Genomic DNA, 15,897 nt, shown 5'->3' with positions numbered 1-15,897 from the left:
GTTCATCCAATTCCAGCTCCAGCTCCTTAATGCAGTCTTTCATGAGCTGTACTTCCCGCAGATGTAGTCATCAAGGAGACTATCAGGTTGCATGAATTCCCACATCCTACAGGAGAAGCATTCTACTGCCATATCTGCCATCCTGCCTGCACTGTACAATGGGCAGCCAAGACCAAATACTCTAACCTGTTTTTTTGGCCTCAGCTTCTTCTCACTGAAGCCTCTTGAGTCAAAGCCTGACCCTCCCGCGCTCACCGCTGGCCCACTCTCAACAATAGCCGCCCAGCTCAGAGGGGATTGGTAATGGAATCAGCGTCTTCAAGCACTGACCACTGATAGACAAAGCTGTCATGTGAGACTCCAAGGCCAGACAGATCACCTAGGTACGGCCTGGATCAACCACAGGAGAGCATACGACTCAATGTCCCACATATGGAACCTGGAATGCCTGCCTCTGTACTAGGTCAACAAGCATCTCAATGGGCTTTTGGAAGACAATGCTAGTGTTAACTCAAAGCCAATAGCGCAAGTGACCATCAGATGTGGAATATACCAGGGTGATGCACTATCCCCACTGTTGTTCTGCACAGGCTCGAACCCCCTCAATCAGATCATCTCAAAGAATTGATATGGGTACAGGATCAAGAGTGGAGTGACCTTCAGCCACCTCCTGGACATGGATGACATCAAGCGGTATGTCAGAAAGGAAAGGGATATTGACTCACTAATCCACCTAAGAATGGTGCATGGCAGAGATGTTGGGATGTCATTTGGACTGGAAAAGTGCAGCCGGGTGATAGTGAAAAGAGGCAAACTCATCAGGACTGAAGGAGTTGAGTTACCTGAAGGCCACATACCAGATGTACAGGACATATACAAATACCTGGGGATCCTGCAGGTGCATGGAAACCACAATGAGGACACAAGGAAGGCTGCAACATCCAAGTACCTTGAAAGAGTGAGACAGGTCCTAAAAAGCCAGCTGAATGGGATAGAACAAGATCAGAGCCATCTACATATTCACCCTACCATTCATCAGATCCCCAGCCGCAATGATGTGCTGGCCGATGAACGAATTGGAAGCCGCTGACATCAAGATCTGGAAACTACTAACAATACACAGAGGATTCTACCCGAAGTCCAATGTCAAGTGACTATCCACCTGCCGGAATAAAGGAGAACGGGGACTTAGAAGTGTCAAGGCCACAATCCTGGAAGAAATGAGAAACATCCATAAGTATGTAAGGAAGATGTCCCCTAAGGATGACCTGCTAGGAGAATATCTCAGACAGCAGGCAGGCGACGTGGAAGTGGAAGTGGGTGAAGCGGAGCCATAAGACCAGAGGCCATGGCAGGACAAGCTACTGCATGGGATGTGCCATCTCCATATCAGAGGTGGCTGACTTAAAGTCCTATCAACAGCTGGAAATGGCAGGGCTGAGGGACAGCACAGAGGAGCTGCTCATGGCTGCACAAGAGCGGGCGCTGAGGCCTATCACACCAGATAAGACCCAAGTCACAGATTATGCAAGGAATCTACTAAAACTATCCACATAGTATTAGGATGCAAGATCCAGACAGGGACAGCATATACTGAACGGCACAACCAAGTTGTAGGAATTGTGTATAGGAACATCCGCACTGAGCTAAGACCCAGTGGGACTTCCAACTACAGATTGATAAGCAGGTTCTGGCCAACCAACCAAACATAGTATTACTGGACAAGGAACAGAAGAAAACAATCGTAATAGATGTGCAATCATGAATGGCAGCAACATGAGGAAGAAAGACTATGAGAAGCTGGAGAAATACCAGGACTTGAAAGAGCAGATAAAAAGGATGTGGAAGGTTAAAGCCAGAGTAATCCCGATGGTGATAGGAGAACTTGGAGCTATGACATCCAGACTGGGAGAGTGGCTCCAAAGAATGCCAGGAACAACATCTGAGATCTTGGTCCAGAAGAGCACACTACTAAGAACAGCAAGGATACAGCACTGAACCCTCAAGCTCTCAGGCCTCTGGTAGAGGACCCAAAGTTGGGGGAAAAACACATACACACCACCCATAAGGGGGTGAGAAAAATAAATAAATAAGTAGTGCAAAAAAATAATAAGGTAGTGCTCATGGGTTCAATGTCCATTCAGAATTCTGATGGCAGAGGGGAAGAAGCTGTTCCTGAATCATTGAGTGTGTGTCTTCAGGCTCCTGTACCTCCTTCTTGATAGTTGCAATGAGAACAGGGGATGTCCTGGCTGATGGGGTCTTTAATGATGGATGCCACCATTTTGAGACATTGCTCCTGGATGCTACAGTGGCTAGTGCCCATGATGGAGCTGACTGAGTTTACATCTCCCTGCAGCTTCTTTCGATCCTGTGCAGTGGTCCTGCCCCCTGCCCCCTGCCCCATACCAGACAGTGATACAACCAACACACATCAAAGTTGCTGGTGAATGCAGCAGGCCAGGCAGCATCTCTACGAAGAGGAACAGTCGACGTTTCGGCCCGAAACGTTGACTGTACCTCTTCCTAGAGATGCTGCCTGGCCTGCTGCGTTTACCAGCAACTTCGATGTGTGTTGCTCGAATTTCCAGCATCTGCAGAATTCCTCTTGTTTGAGTGATACAACCAGTTAGAATGCTGTCCACGGTACATCTGTAGAAATTTGCAAGTGTCTTTGGTGACATATCAAATCTTTTCAAACTCCTAATGAAAAATAGCTGCTGTTGTGCCTTCTTTATAGCTGCATCAATATTTTGGACCCAGGGTAGGTCCTCAGGGATGTTGATACCCAGGAACTTGAAGTTGCTCACTCTCTCCACTTCTGACCCTTCTATGAGGACTGGTGTGTGTTCCCTTGTCTTACCCTTTCTGAAGACCACAATCAGTTCTTTGGTCTGACTGACATCGAGTGCAAGGTTGTTACTGCAACCCCACTCAACCAGCTGATATTGTATATCTCGCTCCTGTACTCTGTCTCATCACCATCTGAAATTCTGCCAACAATAGTTGTGTCATCATAAAATTTATAGATGGCTTTTGAGCTGTGCCTGTACACACATTCATGGGTGTAGAGAGAGTAGAGCAGTGAGTTAAGTACACATCCTTGAGGTGCACCAGTGTTGATTGTCAATGAGGTAGAGATATTATTTCCAATCCACACTGACTGCATTCTTCCAATGTTGTTCAGCGCCGTGCATATGAACTGTTTGAACGTGTCTGCAGGTACTTTATTGACCGGCCTGTTACCATGTTAAGAGTGTTGAGGTTTTGCTTTGTTTTGAGTGATAGCAGAAATAGGGTGCGTGTGAATCAGATGCACATTCTATAATGCAACAGAAAATGTACCACTTTTAACCCTGTGCATCGACTACACTTTGTGACTGCAATTTAGCATTTATGGCATTCAACATTTCCTTAGCAAGAGCATGGTGAATCTGCCGATTTCATTGCCACAGATGTCTGTGGAGGGCAAGTCATTGGGCATATTTACAACAGAGGTAAATCAGTTCTTGATTAGTCAGGGTGTCAAAAATTACAGGGAGAAGGCAGGTGAATGAAGTTGAGAGGGAAAAATAAATTACCCATGATGGAACGGCACAACAGACTTTCTGGGCTGAATGGCTGAATTCTGCTACTTTATTTTATGGTCTAAAAGTAAAATAAAAATAATACAGTATATATCCTTATATTTACATTTGTTCTGTTATCTATGTATATAAAAATAACAATAATCTGAATATTATGGGGGGGTGGAGATGCATCTCTACCAAGGGAGGTGTAAGGTACTCCTTCCTTCTGCTAGGCTGCAGGTCACCTTTGGGTAATGTGCAACACCTGCTTAACCCCCACCCCCACTCTATCAGGGTCACGTGAAGCCATGGGGGCAAGAGGTGGATGGTCGTTTGAGCAACTGGTGCACATCACAACTCCTGGTTATGCAACCACTGACATCAGGCAGACAATATCTGAAGAATATTGACAAAGGTATTGAAGGGTATTTACCTGTCTTGTAAAGACTCTGCCCAGAAGAAGATGTGGACGAATTTGCCAAGAACAATCATGGTCATGAGAGCATGATCTCCCACCTCATATGACAGGGAACAAAATGATGATGATGAGTGTGAATAGTACTTTAACTTTTGGAATAATTCTGTCTGCCAGTATAACCAAACAAAGGCTTGTGCTTAGCTTAGTCTCAGTGCATGACATAACTGGAGTTCAGTGTCATTGACTTTCTGCTCATGCTAACAGATCTTTATTTCTCTCCAAAATAGGTCTATTTCTCCAGCTTCCTTCCTTTATGGTGATTCAGTGGATGCTTCAAAATTTATTCAGATGGAAGATATGTCCTGTTTCTTTCAACCATTCAACTTGACATTTCAGGTGAATCATCTGAACCACAACTTAGATCCTGTCAGGTTAAGTTTATTGTTATTTAACTATATACAAGACAGTTCTCCGGACCAGGGTGTAAAGCACGTTAGTACACATAACACACAATAACTTTGGAAAGTAGGAATTAAATCTGCGAATAGATAAACAAAGTAATGTACATAAAGTAAATATTGCAGGTTGACGCTTTGAATGCGATGTGGTGGGGAGTTCAGAAGCCTAATGGCTTGAGGGAAGAAGCTGTTTCCCATCCTGCCTGTTCTTGTCTTCATGCATTGGTGTCTCCTGCCTGATGGTAAAATGTCAAGAGGATGTTGGATGGATGGGTGGGATCCTTGACAAAACTAAAAACACTCCTGATAAATGACTGCGATGGACAGTAGGTAAACCCCTGTGATCGTCTTGGCCATTCTCACAGTCCAGTTATGCAGTTGCTCCAGTCACTGGACCTTGCAGCATTGCGTAATGTGAATGGAATCAAATAATTAAGCTATGTTAGGGCTAAACCATTAGTGGCAGGTTTTGGTAAGAAAAAAAATTAAACTTTATACGAAAGGATAAAGTGACAGTGCAGGGTCATTATATATTAATCTGTCATGAAGGGACAATATGCATAGGGAAAGTAATAAAACTTTAGATGATAGAAATCTGCAATAAAAGCAAAGCAATAAAAAAAATCAGCAAGTAAGAAATATTGCTTGACATGCTGAGTTCATCCAGGATTTTCTGGTTCTCCTCACATTATGTTGTACTCGAATAAGAGTCAGAGAAAAGAAAAATAGTATATAAAAAAGACGTAACTGAAGGTCCTTTATTTGAGTGTATTTAGAATTCACAGAATGTAGGTCCACTTAAGGCACAAATAGAAATAGATGAGTTAAAGTTAATAGCTGTTACAGGGACATTGTTGCTATCTGGCCACATTTGGGAAATAAATATTCCAGGATAGCAAAAAGGAAGAGGAAGTTGATAAGTCCTGACATAATAAATATGGTAAAAGTAATAGAGGGGAAGGATCTTAGTAATGAAGATCAAGAAATGGAACTGTTCTTGGTGTTATATAGAGACAGTAAGAAGTGGAAGAACAGAGAACGCGAGCAAGCCCTTCGACCCACAGTGCTGAGCTGAAGCAACTAAACAGTAAATCAAAACCCCCCAAAATCTAATCCCTCCTACCTACAAATTGCCCGTATCCCTCCATCTTCCTCACATTCATGCGCCTATCGAAACGTCTCTTAAAAGCCTCTAATGACATATGTAAGCATTGTCTGTAGGCCCCAACCAGCGAAATGCCCACTTCCCATCCTTAATTTGACAGGGTGTTATATTTGCAGATGGCACTGGTCCGTATTTGGAGATTAAAAGTGGCTGAAGACCCATGCTGTTTGTCCACACAGACCTTTGAGGAGCTCGGTTTAAGTTTCTAGCTACAGTTTTATGGATTAGAAAACAGCTGCCACAGATTCCCCTCACTCACAACACGCTGGAGGAACTCAGCAGGTTGGGCAGCATCCGTGGAAAAGATCGGTCGACGTTTCGGGCTGGAACCCTTCGTCAGGACTGTAGAGGGAAGGGGCAGAGGCCCTATCTTGTCCTTCCCACCCTCCCCCCACCTTCTTTATAGGGCCTCTGCCCCTTCCCTCTACAGTCCTGACGAAGGGTTCCAGCCTGAAACGTCAATCGATTGTTTTCACGGATGCTGCCCGACCTGCTGAGTTCCTCCAGCGTGTTGTGAGTGTTGCTTTGACCCCAGCATCTGCAGATTATTTTGTGTTTACAGATTCCCCTCAGTTGGTTGCTTCACTGAGTTACCTCAGATGAGTATATTAAAGAGATCAAATATGATCCCTTGTCCCTCCTACCCATCTACCCATCCACCCATCCGAATGGCTTTTAAACATTGTAATTGTACTTCCCTCTACCATTTCCTCTGGCAGCTTGTTTCAAATACAATCCACCGTCTGTGTAGAAAAAAAAATGCCCATCAGGTCCCCTCCCTCTCACCTTAAATAAATATGCTCCAGTTTTAGACTCCCTTGTCCTGGGGAAAAGTATGTAATCATTCATCTTATCTGTTACCTCGTTATTTATTTAGCGATATAGCACAGTGTAGTATCCCAGTCACCTTCAAGGAGCAATGCCTCAAAAAGGTGGCGCCCATCATTAAGGACTCCCATCACCCAGGCTGGGCCTTGTTCTCACTGTTACCTTCAGGGAGAAGGCACAGGAGCCTGAAGGCACACACTCAGCTATACTGGGGCAGTTTCTTCCCCTCTGCCAACCGGTTTCTGAATGGATATTGAACTCATGAACACTACCTCACTACTTTTTTATTTCTATTTTTGTACTACTTACATAATTTAACTGTAATTCACATTTTTTCCCTCTATCATTATCTATTGCAATGTACCGCTGCTGCAAAGACAATAAATTTCACGTTTAATAACAACGTATGCCAGTGATATTAAGTCTGACACTTCGACCCACATCACCCCAGCAACTCCCAGCAAACCTGATTAACACGGGACAATAGACAAATTTACAATTAGCCTATCCAGTACATCTGTGGACTGTGGGCGGAAACCAGAGCACCCGGGGAAAACCCAGGCATTCCATGGGAGCTGGGGGAGGTGGGGAACATGCGGACTCCTTACAGAATGGCGCCAGAACTGAACTCTGAACTCTGGAACACTCTGAGCTGTAACAGCATCACGCCAAATGGGGTGAATGGGACTCGTTTCGCTAGGCACTTGGTTGGCCGGATGAGTTGGGTCGAGTGGCCTGTTTCCTTGTTGTAATACTCTGACTCTATGGTTCAGACCTCCGAGGTTAAGAAATGGTAAGTGGTAAAGGGAAGCCCAGGAAAATGTGTAAAATTACTGTGCAGCAGCATGACCTAAGAGAACTGTGAGAATGTACTGCTTTAAAGAAAATACTTCAATTACTGCAAATGATGTGTTAAATAGTATTGTTTCCTAAAAGGCCAGAAGCTTGGGTAGACTTAGCTTGTAGTACACTACATTCACTACATTCTCTTCTGATTGAGTCCTGCAAAGCCTTTAAACGTCCCGGATACTTGGAATTATTTTGATCAGAGTCTGTTTCTTAATATACGTTCTGAGTTAGTACAACTTCTTGGCAGGGATGTACAGTCTTAATCTACAAGCACTTGTGGTATAAATCATCCCTTTAAGCAAATATATTTAGATACCAAGAACTTTTTCTCTTCCAAATCTCTTACTTCTGAGCCCTAGTGACAGCTTTCATTTACATCAGTCTAAAGGTAATGTTCCTTTGACAGCTGTCTTGAATCATTCTGCTCCTGGAATCAGTCTTACTGTAAATTATAGAAGAATCTTTTCCTGAAGATTTATTTTGCAGTGATATTATTTTTGAACTCTGGTACACTTCTTCAAGTGTTTATATAATTGGCTCTTTCATGGTAACATTGTAAAGTTGTCAAGTTTCACCTTTTGCACTGCGGCATGTTTTGAACATTTGAGCATCAGTTTTGGCTGGATGTTCACCAAAATCAACTTCTAGTCAAGTTCTAAGGTAACAGCCCCTTTCACTTATTTTCTACTGTGTCTATTTTGTGTTTTACTGAAGTGGTAAGAAACTCACCCCATGGGATTCATGTATTATAGCATGGGTAACTTGTGGGGCCACATCAAGGGAATGCATCAAATAGTTGTGCTTGTGTTTATACAGTTGAGACCATCAAATGCCTTTCAAGAATCAGTAACATTTTGTATTGATTTTAGTGAACTTCCAGCCAGAATTTTCAAGTGATGTTATATCGAAATAATATGCTTATTTTCCGTCAGGAAACCTAAAATGGCCTCCATGTGGACTCATTCTAAGGTGGGGTTTAAGCTTGAGAGACAAGCAGCATTACTCAGGAAATAAATTGAATGACGATTGTACAAACGTTTGTATTTAGTGTGATTGTGTCACACCACACAAAAATAGTCCCTTTGGTTCACAAGACCATGCCAAACATCAAGCACCCATTAACACTAACTCCATACATTCCAGTTTTTGTTCATCAAATTCCCATCAACACTTTTATGTTCTGCCCCTTGCCTCACATATAGCTGTGGAGACTGGTTTCTGGAGCCGTAAGATAGCAGCTCAGCTGGCTTCCCCATTGTGCCTCTCTTTTCTCTTCTGTAATTAGAACCGACAGAAAGTTGACTTTTGTTATATCCCTGCAGTGCCTTGGTCCCCATTTGGAATTTGTAGCCTGAAAGCATATAGAGAATAAACAAGAGAGAGAAAAAGAAAAAGCATGTACCATCTCTCTTAAGGCTTGGAAATTGTTATCACAGTGAGAGAAATAAGAGTTCATATGTTAATGTTCCCTAGAGAAGAAAAATGATTTATTGGAAATTTCTCTTGAACCAAGCCTCCACATTGAAAAATGACCTTCTGAAGGAGCTCTGAGATGGCAAGATAATCTAAGATTTTTACACTACACTTCGAAGGGAAGCATAAATATTGTGTGTTGTACCATCAAACCAGACTTTTACCATTAAGCCTGGATCTCCTGCTGCCGTGTGTAACATAATTTATTTATTTATAAAGGATTAACAATGCCTTATTTTTCCTTCATTATTTTATTGAAGGTTATAAACATGGGCCCAAGCAGTGCACCTGGTCTGGCTGTCCAAATTTTGATTCCTAGCAGGCTCTTTACAAATGGAGCAGATATCTTTCTAGTCCAGGAGGCTGTGGTGAGTATACAGGACTGTCAGTAATTACATCTGTCTCATTTTTGTTTTATTTTCTAATTCTGCTGTCAGGTTTATCATATATTTAATAATTGCGGAGTGCTGATGTGGGACTTGATAGTTTGTTTGGTGGTTAATTTTTCTGTTATTTTCTAGGCCTTGAGTTTGTAAAACATTCTGAACTTCTGATTTATATTTGTGTTTGGTGCTGCATGCACTAAGTGTCTTTACATCAGAATCAAGTTATTGCCTCAACAAATAGTTTATGTTGGTCCAACCGGACCTCATCCTATTGAATCTTCTCTACACTCTGTTCAGTGTAAAATTGGCTCAGTGGTGGGAAGAAAGGTTAATGGCCAATAGGTGGCTGCAAAGCTTTTGTAGTGGGGGTCCACAATTTTATTGGGAAGTCCTTTGCTTTTTGTGTTTTACGTGAGTAATTATAAGGCAATGTCAGTAAGTATACATCAGCCAGTGCTCTGAATTAGAATCATAGTAAGTTATTTGTCTAACAGTCAGAGTTCTGGATCAAGATCCTGAGACATGATTTTTAGCCAATCAACTCAAGGAGTTTAAATTAATGTTCTTAATTACATTTGGATTTATTAAAGTTAATTTCCTTAATGGTAACCATGAAGCACCAGATTGTTGCAAACACCCAAATGGATCACCAATATAATTCAAAGATGGAAATCAGTCACCTTTACCTAGTCTGTCTCATAGATGACACCAGACTAACCAATCTCTTTGACTCAAAGGCATTTAGGGATGGACAAATAAGGATGAGATTGCACTGGAAAGGGTGCACGCAGAGGAGGTTAATTTCCCAGGGTGTTTCATGGCATGAAGCATTTCAGCAATCAGAGCAATCAGGACAGAATGGACAGGCTGGGTTTGTTTTTTTTTTCCGCGTATCAAAGAAATCTATGATCAGAGTTTATAGGTGAAAGGCAAGAGGAAGGAGATTTGGAGGCGTCTTGGAGAGTTTTTTTTTACCCGTAGCCTGGTTAAACATGAAACTCAGTGCCTGAGAAGATGGTGGAGGCAGGTACTCTCATAACTTTTAGAAGGTCAAGTTTAATTGTCATTCAACCATGCATGAACATCCATGAATACAGACAAACAAAGCAGCACTACTCTGAGGCCAAAGTGCGAAACACAGAACCAACAGTCATACACAGCACAAAATACATACTATATAAGGTATATAGATAGCAATAAAGTATAGTCACGCAAAAGAATAGTCCAAGTCCTTGAATCCATGAATGTTGCAGCAGGCTTCAATCAAACAGAGTATGGCTTGTCTTGCTGAGAAAACACTGGGGGGCAGTACTGACACTAGCATGGATGCTGGGCCACATTGCCTCTGGCACACTGCTGGAGCACACTGACTCCGACTACTCTGGCTCTCCTGGGCGGGTGTAAACAGGCAACACCGCAGCTTGAGCCCTGATCCTCACTTATAATGGAGGCCACGCAACTCCTCGCCCATCCATCAATAAACCAGTGAATTAAGCTTGTAGTGTTCCACATTGACAATGTCCAACAGTATCTTGCTATCACAAAAGAAGTGACTAAGATGATCCCTTGCTGTTAGCTTAGCACGTGAAAAGCCAAGAGATAGGAGACCACATGTTGAGTGCTGGGAATTGGACTTCATTTGGGAAGGTTCTTGGTGAGCAGTATGTTCACAGCGGCCAATCTTGCAGTTTCTATTCCATATGAATATATGACTCTAACAACAACAACTATCAATGTTACCAGCAATGCCCAGGGTCTGTGAACAAATTTAACAAGTGAAAGCTAAAATGGAAGTATGATGGAGAGATTAGTCAATAATTCAAAAATTAACCATTTGGATGATGATAAGAAAGAAGACATTCAACTATAGAAAACTATCAAGGCTAGGCTACTGAAGAGCGGAGAGAAGCAGAGAAAGCTCAGGAGTATGCTGTGGAGCACCAGGTAACTAGATACAGTGGTTAAGAACAATTACTGCCCCTCAACCATCAGGCTTTTGAACCAAAGCGGACAACTTCACTTGCCCCATCATTGAAATATTCCCTCAACCAATCGACTCACTTCCAAGGACTCCATTTCATGTTCTCAATCTTTATTGCTAATTTATTTGTTATTATTATTTCTTTCTTTTTGTATTTGCACAGTCTGTTGTCTTTTGCACACTGGCTGAACACTCAGTTTATGCGGTCGTTCATTGATTCTATTATGGACTTATTGAGAATGGCTGCAAGAACATGAATCTCAGGGTTGCGACTTGTATGTAATTTGATAATAAATTTACTTCAAACATTGAACTTTGAAGAAGGTATTAGGATATTTGCCTTCATCATATAAGGGATAAAATCCAAGAGCCAGAACATGCTGTAGAACTGCTTAATGCTAAAAAAAACTGATGAGACTCTGTGCTTGTAGTACTTGCATTTTCTTTCACTTGATATGTGGCTTTCAGAATCATTACATAGGTCTCATAGAGACCTAACTTGTTTATCTGTAGTATATGCTAATCAGTGGCATGACAGTGCTGAAAATGGCCAGGAGAATAGAAGCCTAAATGAGGCAAAAAGGGAAAGGTGAATGTATATTTAAATATGAAAGAATTGAGTTGGTGAAGTTCTCGGATAGGCACATGAGAATGTGGAGATTGGGGGGATGTACAGGCAGAATTTGTTAGCTGAATTAGTTTGATACAACATCTTGAGTTAAAGGCAAGTTCCTCTGTTGTATTATGTTCTATAAATAGTCATGCAATGTCTAGATGTGTCTGTAAGTTATTATTGCACACTTCTAATTTAGTACAGAGATTAAAACGTGATTAGTTCTTTGAGGTTTTGTAACTGGTTTTACCAAAGATTAAACAAATTGAATAGAAATTGATGCTACACATTAAGGAACCCAATGTTTAACATACTAGCAATTCACTGTTAGACTAGTGTATACATTTGTGGTTATCCAATGTAAGGGATGACAGCACTAGGAATGCTAAAGAAGATGCTTGCAATGATATTTTGTATATATTCCTAGCCTAGCCATCTACAATAAGACTTTGGCAATGGTTTTTATTTATTTATTGAGATACAATAGGCCCTTCTGGCCCTTCAAGCTGCACCGCCCAGTAATCCCACGATTTAATCCTAGCCTAATCACAGTTCAATTTACACTGACGAATTAACCTGCCAACTGGTATGTCTTGGACTGTGGGAGGAAACCGTAGCACCCAGAGGAAAATAACGCGGTCATGGGGAGAACATACAAGCTCCTTACAGGCAGGGGTGGGAATTGAACCTGGGTCACAGGTACTGTAAAATGTTATGCGAACCACCATGCTACCAAGCCGCCCGAGTGAGTGACTTGGGTGGAGTTGTCTATACCGCAGAAGTGGAGGAGAAATGTGATGTATGAAATTATGGGAAGCCGCAGTGGGATGAACAGGAGCAACTTATTTCCTTCAGCACATGGATCATATAATTAAGGTACTAAGAGGTTTGGATGAGTTTTTTCCGCTGGCAAGAGATGAGATACTGTTGCTCATGGCTTGATAGAATGGTGGGGGTAGAAGCTATCATCAAGTATATAAAAACAACCAGCATGTTGCATTTGCGGTGACCAACAAGGGTACAAATTAAGAATTAGTGGACAAATCAGCTTTTTTTAAAACCAGCTCCTTAGATTTCAGTGATTCTGTGGTGGCTGGGACTCCTGAAATGACCCTACTGGTATGTGTAGTGTATTACCAGAAAGGTTAGATGGCATTGCTTAACCTTTGCCCTGAAAACATTGCATGGAAACCATTCTTGAAAATCCTCTGCATGGTGGACCAAGTCACACAGTGTCCTATGCAGTGCCACTTTAGTGCCAACAGTGCTGAATTTCTAGGCTGAATTTCCAGCTGTTGAGAAGTGTTTGATGTGAATGTCAAAATAAATGAAAAATGAATCAGTACTTTTAAATTACCTTCTTGTGCTTTCCTACACTTGGAGAGCTGGCATCTATCGTCTAGACTTATTTCACAATGCTCAGATGTTTTTTCTTAACAATTAACAACAGATTAGTATCTGAGCCAATGAATGTCAGCTGCAACATTCAGCTTATCCAGTGAACTTATATATTGGATGAACTGAGTTTTTGTACAATTGACAGAGTAAAGTACTGTGCATTCCCATTAATTGGGCCATCGGGGCAGCTGCTTATTTGGGATAACGCTCGAAGAACAAAACCATATTAAGAAAATAGCTGGGATTCCCTTCATTTATCTGGGACACTATGTTGCTTAATTGGGACAGGAGACTGTTGGCAAACTGCTTAAGTCATGTGCACTTGTGAGGCTGTTTGGAGGATGACTGCATTACTTGAAGGCAGTTGCACCTGATGTCTGCATTGATTTTGTTCATTTACAGTTCAAATGATGTGATACAGAGGAATTCCTATGTTGTTAAGTACAGTACAGTTGGCCCTCTTTATCCGCGAGGGATTGGTTCTGGGACCCCTCGCGGATACGAGAAAAGGCGGATGCACAAGTCCGTTATTCAACCTGTCTTGATGCGGTGGACCTCAGGACCCAGCGGAACCCCGGACCTTATTTAACCTGTCTCAGTGCGGTGGGCATTAGAACCCGGCGGCGGAGCTCTGAATCTGCAGTGTTTCTGTTCACAAAAATAATCAAGATCGCGATTTAAAATAAAGTGGAAATAATAAAGCGATCGGAAAGAGGTGAAACGCCATCGGTCAGGCCCTGCCCCGATGAAAGCTACAATTATTACTAAGCAACGCAGTGGTTTATTATTGGGTTTTGGGGTTTTGGGTTTTTGATCCTCTGCATCAACGCGGCAGGGATGGACAGTGTGCTCGGGAGCAGACTGTCACTGGATCAAACTCGGGAATTTCCGTTTCCGAGCCCGGCGCTGAAACATACGTTTCTTGTGTTTTATATGCGTAGAAAGGTAAAATATATACTATATACTAAGACAAACATTTGACTGACTGAGGCTAAATAATATCAGATGTACCTGTTCTGACTTGCTTAGTAAGAGAACTTCCTTTTTTTTCCAATCCTGATCCACGATAACCTACACACATCTTCCCGTATACTTTAAATCATCTTTAGGTTACTTATAATACCTAATACAATGTAAATGCTATGTAAATCGTTGTTACACTGCATTGTTTAGGGAATAATGACAAGAAAAAAAAGTCTGTACATGCTCGAACAACAAGTGCTGGAAGAGCACTTCTGGGTTTTCTCCATTCGCGGCTGGTTGAAGTTGCGCATGCGGAACTCGTGGATAAGGAGGGCCGACTGTATTAGAAACTAATACACAGTTTTTTAGTACTGTAGCAATCTATTTTTTTCTGTATTTCATTTAAATATGTAAATTGTTATTCAGTTTGTCTTTCTTATACATTTCTAACTATTTCCATGAAACTTCAGCTATTTCGGGCAGCCGCTGAATTGGGCCAAAATGTACTGGTCCTGATGTGTCCCAATCAAACTATATATAACTCTTACTGAAAGTGTTAGGTGGTTTTGATTCAGAATTGAGGAGGTGCAGTGTAAGGCAACAGGACATGGATATGCCACATATTCCTCATATGAATATTAATAAGAAAGTCAAATTTTGACATAGACTGGGTACAAATGCTTTCCAGATTGGAGGGAGAGAAATGAGACACTGTGGCCCACTTTTAATGGCTTCCTAGTGTTTGGGTTGGCCATAAAACAACATTAAAAGGGAGATGGAACTCAGTCAAGAAAGTAACTTCAAATTAATATGGATTAGAGGAGAGAGAAGAAAATCAGTGCATGGAGTCAAAAAGAAGTAATTGTTAATAACAGCGAATTTCTATGCGTTGTTTTTCTCTAATACATAGCTGTTAAGGTGTTGGGAAAGACTGGTAAATGATTTACTCATGGTGGGGACAAGTAGGTCTTGGTGATTGTACACAACAATGATTGGCTTTGGTTATAAAGGAAACCATGTAGGACATGTGATGACAATTTTATGCTGCTACTGAAGTCTAAATCAATGCTTACCATATGAACATGCAATTTAAACTGCCCTATTGAAGATCCTTGGTACATTTTGACTAAAAAGAATCTCAGACCATGAGCGAATCACAGAACAATTGCAAAACCTGTGGCAAGAAGGAGAGAAGATAGCTTGGAAATTTGTTCAGCCACCAGTGATTGCCCTCATAATTTACGAAGAGGTGGGACATTACAGTAAATGGTAAGGTACTAAGAGGTGTTGATGAATAGAAAGATCCAGGGGTCAAAGTCCATAATTTCCTGAAAGTGGCAGTAGAGGTGGATAAGTTGGTGAAGGTCGTGCTTTCATAGTCTGGGACATGATGTTGCAGTTGGAGTATTGTGTGTAATTCTGGGCATTAGAGTATGGAATGATGTGATGCATGATGGCAGCATGGAGGAGATTGACTAGGATGTTTCCTGGAGTTGAAAGATCTTGGTAATGGGAAGAGATTGGATAGGCTGAACTTCTTTTGTTTTGGATTGAAAGAGGCTGAGGGATTACTTCATAGAGATTATGAGTGGTATAGATAGGGTGGACAAGTGAAAATCCTTTTTCCTTACATAGAGTATCAAAAACATGACAGGAAGAATCTGAGGTCTTGGCAAACTGGATCCAGAATTGGCTTATTGATAGGAGGCAGAGGATAGTAAGAATGCAACACACATCAAAGTTGCTGGTGAAATCAGCAGGCCAGGCAGCATCTCTAGGAAGAGGTACAATCGACA

The 15,897-nt window shown here is 41.7% G+C and overlaps 1 protein-coding gene across 1 annotated transcript in view; it reads left to right on the top strand.

Annotated features, from left to right (window-relative positions):
* itga9 (integrin, alpha 9) overlaps positions 1-15,897 on the top strand; it is a 430,612-nt gene that overhangs the window by 334,058 nt on the left and 80,657 nt on the right. Inside the window, exons 22-23 of the mRNA XM_063054766.1 lie at positions 4,275-4,383; positions 9,021-9,128. Of these exons, the coding sequence (XP_062910836.1) occupies positions 4,275-4,383; positions 9,021-9,128 (217 nt within the window). The remainder of the gene's footprint in view (positions 1-4,274; positions 4,384-9,020; positions 9,129-15,897) is intronic.

This window comes from Mobula hypostoma, chromosome 1 (assembly GCF_963921235.1).
Source record: "Mobula hypostoma chromosome 1, sMobHyp1.1, whole genome shotgun sequence".
Lineage (NCBI taxonomy): Eukaryota > Metazoa > Chordata > Chondrichthyes > Myliobatiformes > Myliobatidae > Mobula > Mobula hypostoma.
Note: the sequence above shows the minus strand (reverse complement) of the source record. Positions and strands in the feature narration are given on the sequence as shown.